We start from the raw sequence: 15,723 nt of genomic DNA, 5'->3' as shown, positions 1-15,723 counted from the left end.
GTCCAAAATCACCATCCGAACCTAACAAATTTATCAAAACTCTGATCCAAGGTCAAATACACAAAAGTCAACTCTTCTGACCTAAACTTCTAAAATAAGAATCATTCTTCCAAATCAGTTCTAAATCACCTAATGATTCACATAAGTCATAATACATCATACAAAACTACTCATACCCTCGAACCACCGAACGGAATGTAAATTCTCAAAATGATCGATTGGGTCATTACATGTTATTGCGCATTTCTACCAGCCTATTTACAACTACAACTCCGGTGAATGCTAGTAGGGAATTCTCAAAATGTTCGAAAACTAATGTAAGATAAATTTAATATTTTCATCCATTTTTAAATTTGGTATTTCAAGTTTAGTGATAAAAAAATATGATTTCATTGGATAGGATAAACGATGTCATTTTACGAATGGGACGATAATTTGCTAGATCCAAAGATTGCTGACCTTATCAGCATTGAAGTATGAAAAGGACGCTCTTAAGTGTGAAAGAATAATTCTATAGATAAATGTGGATGAATTTAAAAATATTCTAGCACTGGATGTTCATGTAGAGGATGATGTTGATGGAAGGATTGAACTGGAGGCAAAGTATATTCCTGCAGAAGATTATGTTGGATGGATGGTTAAGATGAAGGAAATGAATCTGAATAAGTGGATTAAGATCTTGTGCATCGTTGTCAGATTCGTGGCAGCTTGGGTGATGAAATGAGAAGGAATATTGGTTTGTTGGTAGGATAGTTTAATTATTCTAAATTTTCTTTGTTGAAAGTATTTTATCACGTAATGTTCTACTGAATAAATTAAAGTATATTAAACAATTTGTTTACTAATGTGACATTTGATGAAGTTATTAGACGCGAGTTTGAGTCTATTACGTAATTAAATAACTAGTTTATTAATGGACTCAGTGTCTATTATACAACCAAGTAGCTAATTTATTATTAGATACATTATCTATTACGCAATTTCTAGCTTTTTGTAATACAAAAGGGATAATCATCGAAATAAAAATTACAACAACAACAGTTAATCGACAAAAAAGTAGTTTCATTACATAAATGTAGATCCAAATATCACAAATTACAACTAGTTCACAAAAAAAAAAAAACGGTGTCATGATCAATTCAAACACATGAATTGATGGAACATTATGGTCACCTTCACTTGCTCTATCGGTTTCACTTTCTTGCTCATCTACACCATTTTCACCTTGTTCATCATCATCTTAACAATTGGGTTCTTTTTATGGTACATACATGCAAATATATAATATCACATTTAATAATTTGAAATTTACGATCGGAATAAGAAAAATAAGCCCCAATTTCAACAAAAAATGAGCAGACGACAATCCACCACATGTTTATTAATAAATATTAGATCACCAGACTAACGAAAATTTAAAATATAGAGTCCAAAGGTAGTCGAACAAGGAAATATAACCACCTATGCCATATAATATATAGTTATACACAACTAAATCGAAATTCCAAATGCACATATACGAATCCCTCGACAAACCCCAATCACAGTTGTAAGAAACGAAAAAAATAAGAATTTAGGATTTACCCGGAATTAGAAAGTTCTGAGTAAATATACAGTGCTTGTTGGGTCTATATAGACAATTCAACCCAGTTGAAGCTTGATTCTTATCGGAGGCTGTTGGAAACGACCGTGGTCGAGTGAGTGAGTTAGAGAGTGAAGAGAGAAAAAAGAGAAATTGATGAAAAAAATAAAGGAAATAAAGGTTTTTTATTATTTAATAGCTGACTTATAAGTTTTGAAAATGTTAAAAAAATCCCAACTATCTTAACCCATTTATTTAGCAATTTTCCAAACTAAAAAAAAAAGGTTGAAAAAAAAAAACAGGAGGTCATATGACCAATTCAAATTTGATGGTGGTGTTTATACTAATTACTCTCAAGTATTTCACTTCCAGCTTCATAATAATTTTAAGTTTTTTGGAGTACTTAACAGCGAATACTGACACCGAAAATGACAAAACAACCCCAAATGATAAGTTAAAGAAAAATATTCCACAAAATACCAATAGACTCCCATCGGAGAGAAGGGAGTCTTTGTTTCGGCGAGCTCATCACGTCCACCAAAATTCCTCTCAAAGTTTCCGTCTTTGCCTCGCTTATTTCTATATTGTCGAAACCCCACATCGATTTGCAGGTAATTTTTCATAATTTTCAATGTATATGCATATCTATGTGTCTCTCTCAACCCTGTTGTGTATGTATTATTGGGTCTTTTTTTTGTGGGGGCGGGGGGGGGGGGGAGGGGAGATTAACCTGTGATTTTGAACCATCGGAAGAGCTTTGGAATTGGGGTCTTTAAATCCATACTTCTATATTGGTCCTAAATTGATCAATTTTAGACTTCTTGATGAAAACTAATATGGAGTTGATTTAGATTGATGCCTGTTAAGGTTTTTAGATAGAGTTACAATCATGGGGTTGTTGAGTTTCCCAATTTGTATAACACTATTTTGGTATATTCCAAAATGTTTAGTACTATCCATTTTGTTTAATTGTCCATCAATTGTGTGCTTCACTTCTATGAAACGTGCACTTCACTTCTCACTTTTACTTCAAGCTCCATGGATATTGTTGCTTCTTTGCTGCTTCCTGCTTTTAAAAAACGGAGTTTGAGGAGCTATATTTGGACGCAATAATTCTATTTTTCTCTGAAATACTACTGCTCTCAGGGATACATGCTCATGGTATTGCATCCTTATATTCTCATACCAAGTCTTTTTTTTTTTTTTCCAGGGAATTTGAGTTGTTTTGGTACAATCCTTGTGGGTTATGAGTTTGACTTTAGCAGTATTCAAATAAAGGAAAATATCAGCTCTTTTCTGAACGACTAGGAAGAGAAATTTGATAAAGAGTAGCAGAATATGTATCGGCCTGTGCCTAATACTACTCGAGGCGGAGTACCTACAGATAGTGGAGATCCTGTGGTTACACTGGACCAAGTTCCATGTTGGAGTAATGCTGAATTTAGATACTCATATGAGAATGAAGATCCTTCTAATTCATACTTCCCGGATCCTTTGGCATCTGCCTCTGGGTCTGAGGGCAATGCAAGTGGCATGGTTTCCAAGTTTCCCCTGGATCATGAGATTAACTCCAAGATATACCTGTGGAGAGGAGACCCCTGGAGTCTCGAGGTAGATGCTGTCATTAACTCTACTAATGAGGTAAGAGGTGACTGTCCTATAGCGATTTTGTTTTGCATGTCCATCATAAATGTGAGCATCTTTTGTTGTTTAGTATGGAAAACTTTGGAGATTGAACAGCTTGTTTGCGTACATTGTTTCATGTGAGATGGCAACATAAAGGTGAACTTGTAGCCGAACAAATTAATTACACTTGCATTTTTCTTGAAAGTGTTGAGTTCCAGGTAGCTCATCTCTATGTCTGACTTAAGTTAACTCTGGTATTGGATGCTTGTTCTTGAATCAAGACTAAGTTTCATAACATTAATTTTCTTACATTTTCTTTCTATTTCCTTGAAAGGATTTTTTTTGTTTTTTTTGGGGGGTGGGGTGGGGGTGAAGTAGGAGCGGGTTAGCATCAAAGCTGATAATTGAGAATGTCTTTATTTCGTTAGCAAAGAAATGAGGAATTATATTCTTTTTGCGTCTTTCCAGGTTTGCAAATTTGGAACTTCCTAGAAACTGAACATTTTTTTTTCGTCCCCATACATCTCTTACCTGGACACTTCCCTGGAAATTATATGGCTACACAATGTGATTCAGTTGTCCAAACATCATGTCTATTTAAGATATGGTTCACCAGTTTTTATACTTATACTAGTTTCTCGGCACGTGCGTTGCACGTATATGCCGCGTTATGTTATGTATGATTTTATAAAATAATAGCAATATTATGGAAAAGACTTTAAATAAATAATTATACATAAAAGAATAAAGTCAAAATTTTTGTGAATAATTAATGTTGGATCATCGTATGGTAAATTCTAAGTCAATGTCAAGATGATTGGATTGTCTGAACCTAAAAAAATGAACAACTAATTTTAAGTAGATACATGTGTTTTTGTTGCTTATTTTGATTTTGTTAGATACAAAAATGTAATAAAATGTATTTCACAGAATATTCATTAAAGATGACGACATTCTTGGTGTATATTTCTTTTCATCTGTTTAGGTTATGCCGTCGTAATCAGGACTTGTTGTCAACATTTATATATCCCTCTTAAAGGTACAACATAAAGTTAGTCATGTGAGAAAACATATTACCGTACATGTAATCTGACATTGGGAATTGATTCTGCATCAAAAATTTAAGGGATATCAAGCCAAATCCTAAATTAAAGATACTACAAGATTCTTGAAATCGTAGGAGTCTATTAGGGTTTCTTGGAGGTTACTCTACCCTAAACCCTAACTCACACCTATACAAAGGGATACATATTCCCTTGAAGAGGTTTCTCAAAATCCCATAAACTTACGGGATATTTACAAAGAGATCAAAATATGACCGGATACTTCTTGACAATCAAATAGTTCAAGAAGCTGGAGATCAAATACATCCCCAGGAGGTCTGCATCATCCTACATTCGAGAAACACGCGGCTTCAGCCCTCGAATCACGGAGATAATCAGAAGAGAAGAATTAAGGGAGAAACAGAATTGTACTCACAATCGATTAGTAAAAATATTTTTCTCTTATTTTGTGATTGCAGTTTACTTTTCATATATTTAAAATTAGTTGCAAAATTTTTTTCTATTACAATTTAACGTTCTAGTTTAAAATAGTCAAACAATTTTTTAAAAAATAAAAACTTTAATTTCTTGCGCTAGCAATAGCTATTATTATTTTAGTTGGTATATTAGAAGAATTTTAATATGTAAAAAGTATAAATATTACCAATTGTGCAACCGAGTAATCCAAGCAACCTGTTAGAAGAGTGCAAAATAATATTTACATTAGATGCAATATCAAATCTACTAATTAGGGAACGAATAATAATTTCAAATACGAATTTTTTCGAAATTTGGAAAGAATAGTACACTTTAAACAAACAACATAATATGTGAATGTGGTGAAGTGACTAAAAGACGAAACATCAGCTCACCCCTAATATCTTCATAAAAATGAATGTATGAAACAAAACTGATTAGAGTAGCAATTTAATATTTCACATAAAAAAATTCTAACGCTAACCAACGGAATTATAAATTTGAAATACCTTATTTAGTAATTAATTCAAGATATCTTATTTTGACATTTTTTTGACATGGTTTTTTTTTTCTTTTCTTGTAATATTAGAAATATTAATTCATTATCTCCATTAAACTACATAAAATAATAATAATAATTCTCTTTTCAAGTTAATAACTTTATTATTTACTAAGTATGAATACTTTAGTTTTGGATAACTTGATGATGAAAAAGTTACAACGTCAATCACAATATTACATATAAGAGATTTAATCATGCAATGAAAGTACTTATTGTCATGTTTTTTAGTTTGTTCTAATTGATTTTTGTATTACTCAACAACATACATGAAGAATTATAATATATAAAACTATAATTATATATTGTTACCTTTAATATTTTTTCCGCGAAAGATATGAAACGATTTATTTTCCGATAATAGACTAATATTTTCTTTTACATTTTCTGATTGTCAAATATTATCATAATAATAAAGAATCTAAAATAAAGAAAAAAACAGGATGTAAAGTAGCATAATCATTAATTGAATTAAACAAAGAAACGCATGGATTGAAAAATCATATTATTACTCACAGTGTACTATAATGGAAGTTTGCCTGATAAAAGGAAGAGAAGAGTAGCCGCTAGCGAAAATGTAACAATCAAGTACACACAAGAAAAAAAATGTGAGAAATAAAAACAGGTATTTGATGTGGGTAAGAAAATAACAGTGTTAAAAATAAGAGCAAGGGTTGTGAATTAATTTTTTTTTTCAGCGAAAATATGTTGAAGTGCTCTTTAACGTTGCTATCTTAAAATTTGTTTGTAAGGCATTGGAAAATTAATAATTTTTTATAGAAATGCTCTTTAATGTTGCTAGTTTTCAAATAGAGACAAAAAGACTATTCAGGACAGTATAATATACGGGCGATAGAGGAGCATGTAAATGTGATCTGGAAAGACAAAAATCTTAAAAGTTCTGATGACTTATTCATAGCAATTATACAAATCTTTAGAAAAAATAGGAGACCCTTAGAAGAGATATGTCATATTGGTGTCTTTTGCTGACATCGAAATAAATGGTATTATAATCCCCAGAAATCCAATTGTGATGTCTAAAAACAATCGAACACTAATATTAGTTACTAATCTGAAGGGTTGTATCCTTTCAAATAAATTTCGTTTTTATTTAATTTCTTTTAAGTAAAATATTTAAATTATTTAGGACATTTTAGTAATTTAACTTTTAACTTTTGGGGTTCCCACTTTTATAATAATATAGATGTATGTATTGTCTATTATGTGGTGTATGTTCTATCTTTATAGATGCTTCAATTCGAGATTTACACCTCTATTTTGTGGTCAAAAGAACTTAGATGAAGCACACAGCAGCCCTGGATTGCATGCTGCAGCTGGACCTGGTCTTGCAGAAGAATGTGCCACACTGGTAGGTTCTCTAATGCATGAATACGTAATCGTTAATTTAATTTTGATTGCATATTTTCTGAGCTGGTCTGCAAATAGAAGTTGGAGTATGACATGACTTGTGGCAAACTGTTGAAGTTCCACTTTGTACATTCGGACATTCCTTCTTCTAGCTTAAGGAAGTTATCTTCCACCTTTCTAAATTTTCTAATCTTCAGTTCAACTGATGATGCTGGAAAGACTAAAATATGGTTTACTTTTCCTTCATAGGGAGGCTGCCGAACTGGAATGGCAAAAGTTACAAATGCTTATGATCTTCCTGCTAGGTGAGTGTACGGGGTCATTTTGTCAGCCTTGTGCGACATGCTTTTTCCATTATCCCCATTGTTCTGCATGCACTAAATGTGAAGAAACATATAACAATGTCTCACTTGTAACAAGTACCCGTCCTAAGCATTATCCTTTTCTTTCGAGTCAATAACTTTATTCTTCTCTTGTTTGATGTGCCAGATTATTCTCTTTAATTTTCAAGTAAGGAAATTTAGCCGTTTTCTTGTATGTCCAGTTTTTTCTGTATAGACATAATTATATACTAAAAGAAAGAGAGAACAAAGAGAGAACACTGGGAACCAAACTAAGAGTGTTTCTTAAAAGGAGCGTGTACTCTGAGAAATATACCTCTCACATGTAAAATGTAAAGAGATCCATAATCCATAATCAATATTATGTGGGTTGGTTAGGAAAATTCTGCATGCCAGCTAAGTTGCAAATATTTGACATATTCATAAGGAATTTCAGTATGCACAAACAGCTTACACTTTGTTTGAGTTTTCTGTAATAAGAATCCAGTATATCAGAAGTTAAATAAAAATCAATCTTATTTTCAGGTGTACTTTCAAAGCGCTTATCAATTCATTGAAATCTTTAATGAGGAGTTACTACCTATTTCAATAGTCATGCCACTATATCTTGCTATAGTTCTTCACACCTGAGCAATTTATAACAGTTGAAGCATTCTGGCACCTTAATGTCTTTGCTGATAAGAAAATGGTGATTCACACTTACCCCAACACAAAAAAAAAAAAAAGAAAGGAAAGTGTGACTTCACTTAATGTTTAAATTCCCATTGTAATTTCTGAGATTTGCATCATGGTTGTCAAGGTGCGGGAGCTACGTTTCTGTATCACCATTTAAGCTACTAGTAGATTCTGGTCTGTTAAAGTTAAAAGCAAGAAATAATAAGTGTTCTACTTCCTTTGAACTTTGTTTTACGTGATCATTTATCACAACACTAGCATTAGTGGAATACATGCAGCATTATATAACTTTTGACCTTATGCTGATCTTGTTTCTTGCATTGTGCAGGAGGGTCATACACACTGTTGGTCCCAAATATGCTGTAAAATATCATACTGCTGCAGAGAATGCTCTAAGCCATTGCTATCGCTCTTGTCTCGAGCTTCTAGTAGAAAATGGGCTCAAGAGGTTGTCTCATTGTCATAAATTTAGTCTGTTACATTTTAGTCCCCTGATATTGATTATTAAAGAAAAAGAAAAAAGCAGCAAAATTTAAAAAGAGATCGCTCAGGAAATGGGACATCCCAAAAAAACAATAACAAAGAGCAAAAGCCATTAGAATCAATCAAAAAGACTAATTCTTTAGCATGCCCAAGATAAAAACTCAACCTTCTATTTTATGTAAATGGTTTTTTTTTTTTTTTTTTTTGCATACTATCTTAGCAAATTACAATGTAAAATCAAGAACAGACCTTTCTTTGGTTATAAATAATCCTTATAATAATGTAAACTCAGAAGCTAGAAATAGCAGTGGCCATATGGGTTATTAAACAGAGGGTCATATATGTAACAAAAAAAAGTTTTTATTTTACGAGTGGAAGTAGGGATGACCTTTGAAAAGGGGAAGCTGACAGGAGGAGAGATTAACGTTTTTTTGGGAGAAGAGAGATAAGAGCTATTTTTTTGATATTCACCTAAAAATAATATTAGAATTCCTATTAGAATTATCTAAAGTGATGACTTAGGTATCAAACCCTCTCAAAATGCCATCTTGCAAATTTTTATTTATGAGTCATCTAATGACTATTATAAGGCTGCCACGTTGTGTGTGTGTGTGTGGGGGGGGGGGGGAGCTCAAGACTTATCTAAGATTTTATAATTAATTAACTAATCTTCCACAAAAATTATTAATTAACCAATTATTCACATAATTAAGAATTATCTCAACCCACTTAGAATACTACTTACATATAATTAAGAATTATCTCAAACTACTTAGAATACTACTTACTTTTAACACACTTTATATAACTTACTATCATGGTCATGTGGTACCATATAAAATAAATATATACACTATTATTTCATTAAAACATCCATGTAAAAATACATATATTTTCTCAAATTATAATTTTCCTAATCTCATATAAAGAGTAAAATTTTCGTACGCTTAATTCTTAAAATGGTAAAAAGATACTCTTCTTTTCTTATGAGAAAATAATTTCTATCTTTACAATAAAGAAAATATCATAAATCTTCTCATATTATGTGCCGGTTTGGATTGGCTTATTTTAAGTGCTTTTAAGCCAAAATAATTTTTAAGTCATTTTGTAGTGTTTGGATAGAGTAAAAAAGTGCTTTTAAGCACTTGTTTTTAAGCTAAAATGACAAAAACAAGCCAAAAGTTAGAATTCCTAACTTATGGCTTAAAAGCCACTTAAAATAAGCCTATCCAAACAGGCTCTATGTGTATAATTGAAAGTACTAATATTAATAACTATATAAATTTTTTTTTTTAACTGTTTTACTAAATAAAAGTTCCACTCAAAATACCAGATATTAAAATTTATAAAAAGACTGATCTTGACACTAAGGTTTCACAATTCAGAAGTTGCACCTAACCATGTTGTACCATGTGGATGCAGCATTGCTATGGGCTGTATATACACAGAAGCGAAAAATTACCCACGAGAACCAGCTGCTCATGTGGCAATAAGTGAGATATCTCTGTTTGCTATTTTCATAACTTCTCTATCAAGCGCTTATGTTCCTTAATTGATATTCAAGTTGCAGATATAGATAACTCTGTCTTTATGTGGACTTGAATGCTATGGTATCTCCATTAAAAATATGTTTTTATGTTTTAAAAATCTATTCCAGTTTTTGTGCAAATGACATCTCTCATTCACTTTGATTAGGAACTGTACGGCGGTTCATTGAGAAACAGAAAGATAAAATAGAGGCAGTTGTTTTCTGTACAACTACATCATTGGATACAGAGATTTATAAAAGGTATTCTTAGGACATTGATTTTCTAGTATAATACGGAGGGAAAGAGTTCTGTCAGTTTCTATTTATCTGGGAAGTCCAACCATCCACCTCTTGAGCGCTATATGTAACTTTATTCTGCAGATTGCTTCCGCTCTATTTTCCTCGGGATAAGCATGAAGAGGAAGTTGCCCTATTAAAACTTCCTGCAGATGTTGGGGATGAGAATGGGGAGACAACTATAGATGAACGCAAAATTAGAATAAAACCTTTACCGAATGCAAAAAAATCCAGACCAAGGGTTCCGCAGGCCTCTGTTGATCTTTCCGTCAGTAATGTTGGTTTGACCAGGTTAGTGATGAATTCTGCATCCGCATTATATTTTACATATAACAGTCACGTCGGTGATATAAGGAAGTCTTGAAGTTGGTCAAAGTTCCAAAACTGACTTCATTACTAGCACCTTCCCATTTTTGGGTTTTTCTCTTTGGTGCTAGGATGACATTGATAGAGAAAGACCTTGTTTACTGGATTACGAAAAAACTCCTCCTTTACTTGACAAATAATAGCACGTAGTGGTTCCAGGCTGTTGTACAATTTTTTGTCTTTATCAGCTTTAGGTGTCACATTTTAAACAAAATAAGTAGCAGTTATACTCTTTGAGATAGACGTCAAACCTTGAACTAAACTTTGCAGTAGTAAAAAATGAAAACAAATGACATAATATTGATGGCTATAGTTAGAGACTACATGTAAAGTTTAAAAGGGTCTTCTGCAGCCAGCCCTTGACCAATTTTCGGTTGAATTCTGTCCTGTGTTCTCTAAGATACATTCTTCTATAACAATCTTGGAGCACGTTGTCATCAAGATAATATTACCGTATCATTGTTAAGCACATAACATAACTTTCATTGTGTCAGCTTGGGGAAAAAAGAAATGAAGTGAAGCACTTTGAAGCTACTATCCTTGTAATTAGAGATCAACTTGCGCCCAGTATTTGGTGTTTTATCTGAGTGTTACAAAACTGAAATCGAACTGAAGTTTGGTGGTAAATAATAAAGTAAATGTCATTAAGAGTTAAGACGAGAAACGTCTTGTTACTTTCACAGTGGAATATTACTTTGATGAATATGTTCATTCCTGATGGATTTTGTCATCTACTTTCACCATTCAAGTCTTATTTGTTAAGAATATGCCTTTTTTTTTTATCATCGCTTTTACTGAAATGATTTTTTAAGTAGGAGCTCATCCTATTTGGATGCTTTTCTGGATCCTGCTTTTATGTCCTTGATCAAGGACCCTGATCAGCGACGGAGAGAACAATGGGAAAAGACTTCCCAGGCACAAACTAGTTGGAACTTGTTTAAAATGCTTGGATATGGTGATGTTGCGGGACCGCCTTTGTCACCAGCAGAAGAATACTCGCTTCATTCTAGATATCTTGCAAAAGCAAATACTCTGAACCTTTCAGAAATTGCAGAAATGAAAATTGTGTAAGCAGTTTTGCTGTATATATATGTCTCCTAGGACATTCTCTTTTTGTCCATGGTTCCTAAAATACATGAAAGATCTGTGTCCAGTTGTCCAAATATTAACTTGTTTGAGCATCAAGTGGTTTGATTGATTTGTCATCTTACCATACAACTAGCAAAGTCTCATTGACATATTTAGAAGCAAGTCCATTAGAACTTGTGTTATATTCTTCAACTTCCATGTTGCCCTTTGACTTCGTTTCAGCTACCGAGGAGGGGTTGACAGTGAAGGTCGTCCAGTAATGGTCGTTGTGGGGGCACATTTCCTGCTAAGATGTCTTGATCTTGAGAGATTTATTCTCCATGTTGTAAAGGTATGTGATAATTACTTGCTTAAGTTAGATTTTGTTTGGACGACTATGGGTTTTTCCCCTTTAAAATAGGTTGGATAGGATCTATTATCTATATCCATTGAGTGGTTCAGTAATTATTATATGTCAATTTTCAGGAGTTCGAGCCATTAATACAGAAGCCTTACTCTATTGTGTACTTCCATTCTGCTGCAACCTTACAGATGTGAGTATCATCCTTCTCACACTAGCCTTGTCTCCTTACTCGATACGATGAGTAGACCTCTTCGTGTGCCTTTGGTGAAGTTGCTTCTCTTTATTGACTTGTCAATAAAAGTTAAACTTCTAATGTGTATTTTTCTTTCTTTTAATGGGTAGTATTATATAATATCTGCTCTTTTTCTACCATCTTCTATTAATTTCAGAGCAAAGTGGTACCTCATTGCTATAAAAAAAATCTCCTTTTTCATTCTGGTTTGTGGGATCCTTTCATGACCATATGGTCTGCTGTTAAGTATCAAAACTTTCTTTACAATACGTCATTTCTAATCCCTATGCTTTTGAGATAGTTAATCTATCCTTTCTAGAATTCATTTACAAACTTGTTCTCCCATTTGCTTTGTGAAGTTAGTTTTATTTAACATGGAAAATGTGTTTTTTCCCTTTGACGTCGCACGACGTGCACATTTTTAACAATTCTTGTTTATCACTTTTTTTTTTGTTGGGGGGGGGGGGGAGATAAGTTTCTCAATTCCGTTGTCTTGTAATGTTACTAAATATTATTTTATTGTACCAAAACAGACAACCAGATCTAGGATTGATGAAGAGAATACAACAAATACTCGGTCGCAAGCACCAGCGCAACCTTCATGTATGCTATGCCTTCCCCCTTGTTCCCCGGTGTTGGAGTTCACTTGCCATGATACAAGTACTTGACTTGCTGTAGTCTAAATCTCCTTTTTCTATGGGCAGGCGATATATGTTCTTCACCCTACTTTTGGACTGAAGAGTGCAATAGTTGCACTACAGCTCTTTGTGGATTATGTGGTACTTAACAGTCCTATTACCTTCCTCCTTTTCTTTTCTCTAATATCTTTACTGTTTTATAAAGTCATCTTACTTATTTCTGAATGCTCTTTACCTTTTGCACCGATGTCAGGTATGGAAAAAAGTAGTGTATGTAGATCGTCTTCTGCAACTATTCCGCTATGTTCCTCGTGAACAGCTAACCATCCCAGATTTTGTATTCCAGTTAAGTCAACATTCTGCTAACGATTCATTTTTCTGATTATAATTATGAGTTTCTGATTATAATTATAAGTCAGCATTGCTCCATCCAGAAGGTACCAGTCTCCTTTTAAGGCTGAACCTTATTCAGTTCTCTTCAGCATTTCTTTATGTGTAAAAGAAGTGAGTAGATTAAGTTGAACTAATTATAGTGTTTCTGTTGCAGGCATGATTTGGAAGTAAATGGAGGGAAGGGCCTAATTGTGGATCCTAGAACTAAGTATGTTTATCAGAGACCATAGACACTGTGTCAAGTGTCAACTGAGCTTCAACTCAAAACTTCATTTATTATAGACGTTGTAGCAAGCTTGTGGAAAAATTCACTTTATTTGCTTCTGTCTTTTCTTCCTCTTTTTATTTTTTATTTTTTATTATTTGTGCAGTGTAGAGGTGTAATTCGTCTTGTGCACTATTAGCAGTTATTTAGATCATTTACGTCTGTAATTTGATTTATTTATGCAATCAGATGTGTCTTGTGCATGCAAATGGAAATAAATTTCTCTACTTCTGTGACAATTTCCTTTCTATGAGATGTCATTTGTGAGTCCTTAAAGAGGACTTGACATTCCGAATATCTGTTCAAGACTGAACCAGCTTTTTATTTTATTTTCGGTTATTTACTCATAGTTTTTTGTTTTAATTTTATTATACTGTTTATGGTGAGGTGCGTACGTGAATAGCGCAAGGGAAACTAGAGGAGGGTCTTTTGTTGGATCAAAACAAGAGTCAAATGTTTTTTCCTTCGAATTGATGTCCAAATACATACCGGTAACTATATATATAGACAGCCTGAAATTATGTTTTTTGGATGTACCAAAATTACTTAGTTTTCTTGGTATGGAGAATTAGCAAAATATTAAGTAATGCACCACTTGTGTACTCCAACTTGCCTTTCAGTTGCCTAATTCAAAGCTAAAACAGTGATCTTAAAGGTAGTATTAAACTTTAGACCATCTGAAATTGATTCAATAAAGATCAGAAATCTAATCTTTCGATTACTGGTCCATTCCGGTGTTGATACTGTAGCTCCAGATATATTACTGAAAAGAGATGTGTACTCGTCTCCTATTTCTCCTTGTGGCCTGCTTTCGTGATCCCATGGAAAGATCTCAAAGAGATCTAATCCAGATCCCGCTCGACTTCCGTCTATGGTCCTTTTCTGGCTATCCATGGCCGATCGAGTCAGATTCATGGCTTTTCCGGCTAGATCAGTAATTTTTTGAAGTTTTTCTCACTTTTCTGGGTTTTCTGAAACCCTAACCTTTAAGATCTTTCGATTTTCTTTCAGATCCATCTTAGATCTGTGTATGTTAGGAGCCTCTTAAGTGTTTTCCTCAAAGCTTTTCCGATTTTTTCAAAGCGACTCTCCGTCTTCAAAAATTAGGGTTTTTCTTAAAAGACTTCTTCTCTGATTTTTCAGTATTAGCTTATGATTTTACTGTGTTTAAATGGTTTGTTTATGTTCTTCTTCTACCTGGTTCATCGTGTTGAAAGCCCTAAGTGTTTTGTTTCTATCCAGGGTTCTGAAACTCTCTTTGTTTACTTTATATGCATGCTTGGTTCGTTTAAGTTCTTTGTATTTGAATCCTTTTCCTTGTTTGACTTGTCTGATTCTGAGTTCTTACCATTTTTCTTTTTTTAACTCGGCTATTGTTAAAACCCTAATTTCTTAAAAGGTTTTCCTCGCTTATTGTTGTGAGTTCTTTACTTGTTTCTGACTTTCTTTACCTGTTAGACTGGTTTCTTCACTTTGGTTCTACGTGTGTGCCATGACTGCTTGACATTGTTGATTACCATGCTTTGAATAGTCCTTAGCCTATTCATGTCACTCCTGTATGTTTATGTTCTTCTAGTTTGCTCCTTTTTGTCAATATGTTTGATCCTGCATGTCTAATATGCATGCTCATTCCTTTCTATTTATATGTTGAAGTGCAGAATCATGACCATTTCTTGATTGATCCTGATTTCCTTAAGTTACGACTGATTGCAAAAAAGTTTTCTTATAAACCCTAATTTTACTCATTTGTTTAAATTGATTGATTCCTTCCATTTATTTGTTGTGATGTTTTACCCCGCTGAATCCTTTCCCCAAATTAAGTATATTCTGTACCTAGACTCAATTGTATACTCTATATTTTTACTATCCCTTATATGGTCAGAAATCAATCTTCCTAAGATTGATTTTATTTCCTTAATTTTCCCGTTAGTATCCGTTAAGCAGTAATTCCTTGATTAAAGGGAAGTACTTGTATTAATGGGATTCTGATTGTGATTATTGCCATATTTGTGTTAAACATTTACTTGTTACCTTATTTTCTACTCGTTTTCAAAGCTATAAAAACCCTACCCTCTCTTGTCTAAACACACGAACAACTGAGATCAAAACACACACTTATACACTCAAAACTCTCTCTTTATCTACTGCTACTGCTTTGCCTAGCCGGCTGAAAGCCAAGGCTAGACTACAGAATCCTACTTGCTTTACCTTTCTGCACTTTGCTTTCTCAACTGGTATGTCCTAGTTTAATGTTAAAGCTTCAACAACAACATGCTTCTTTAATTGTTTTAGTTTCTCTCATTCTTGTCTACTTCTGCTTGTGATTCTGTTGTGAAACCTACAGTCAAGTTACATTACCAGCATGCTATAATGTCACCCTCCCCCTTTAGATTACCGCACTCCCCTATATGTGTTTCA

General features: G+C 33.3%; 1 protein-coding gene across 2 annotated transcripts; it reads left to right on the top strand.

The window, feature by feature from the left end:
• The first annotated feature begins 1,984 nt into the window (after positions 1 to 1,984).
• LOC107767161 (uncharacterized) lies at positions 1,985 to 13,544 on the top strand. 2 transcript variants are annotated; one of them, XM_075233280.1, is made up of 15 exons: positions 1,985 to 2,193; positions 2,793 to 3,223; positions 6,579 to 6,656; positions 6,905 to 6,960; positions 8,000 to 8,119; positions 9,577 to 9,647; positions 9,850 to 9,943; positions 10,064 to 10,270; positions 11,161 to 11,412; positions 11,657 to 11,765; positions 11,900 to 11,967; positions 12,543 to 12,612; positions 12,714 to 12,788; positions 12,901 to 12,992; positions 13,195 to 13,544. In XM_075233280.1, the coding sequence occupies exons 2-15, from the start codon at positions 2,921 to 2,923 to the stop codon at positions 13,268 to 13,270; spliced, it is 1,671 nt and encodes a 556-aa protein (XP_075089381.1). In that variant the 5' UTR covers positions 1,985 to 2,193; positions 2,793 to 2,920; the 3' UTR covers positions 13,271 to 13,544. The 2 variants fall into 2 exon arrangements, with proteins under 2 accessions (XP_075089381.1, XP_075089383.1); XM_075233282.1 differs by lacking the exon at positions 11,161 to 11,412.
• Positions 13,545 to 15,723: the final 2,179 nt, after the last annotated feature.

Source organism: Nicotiana tabacum, chromosome 16 (assembly GCF_000715075.1).
Source record: "Nicotiana tabacum cultivar K326 chromosome 16, ASM71507v2, whole genome shotgun sequence".
NCBI classification, from domain to species: domain Eukaryota; kingdom Viridiplantae; phylum Streptophyta; class Magnoliopsida; order Solanales; family Solanaceae; genus Nicotiana; species Nicotiana tabacum.
The sequence above is the reverse complement of the archived record's forward strand: the minus strand, read 5'-3'. Positions and strand labels throughout refer to the sequence as shown.

What these genes read in the sequence shown, in the direction of transcription:
- LOC107767161 (XM_075233280.1), top strand. Translation starts at nt 2,921, where the DNA reads ATGTATCGGCCTGTGCCTAATACTACTCGAGGCGGAGTACCTACAGAT. An exon ending in CAGAAGAATGTGCCACACTG is followed by an intron (nt 6,657 to 6,904) that starts GTAGGTTCTCTA and finishes TTTCCTTCATAG; the next exon opens with GGAGGCTGCCGAACTGGAAT. An exon ending in TCTGCTGCAACCTTACAGAT is followed by an intron (nt 11,968 to 12,542) that starts GTGAGTATCATC and finishes GTACCAAAACAG; the next exon opens with ACAACCAGATCTAGGATTGA.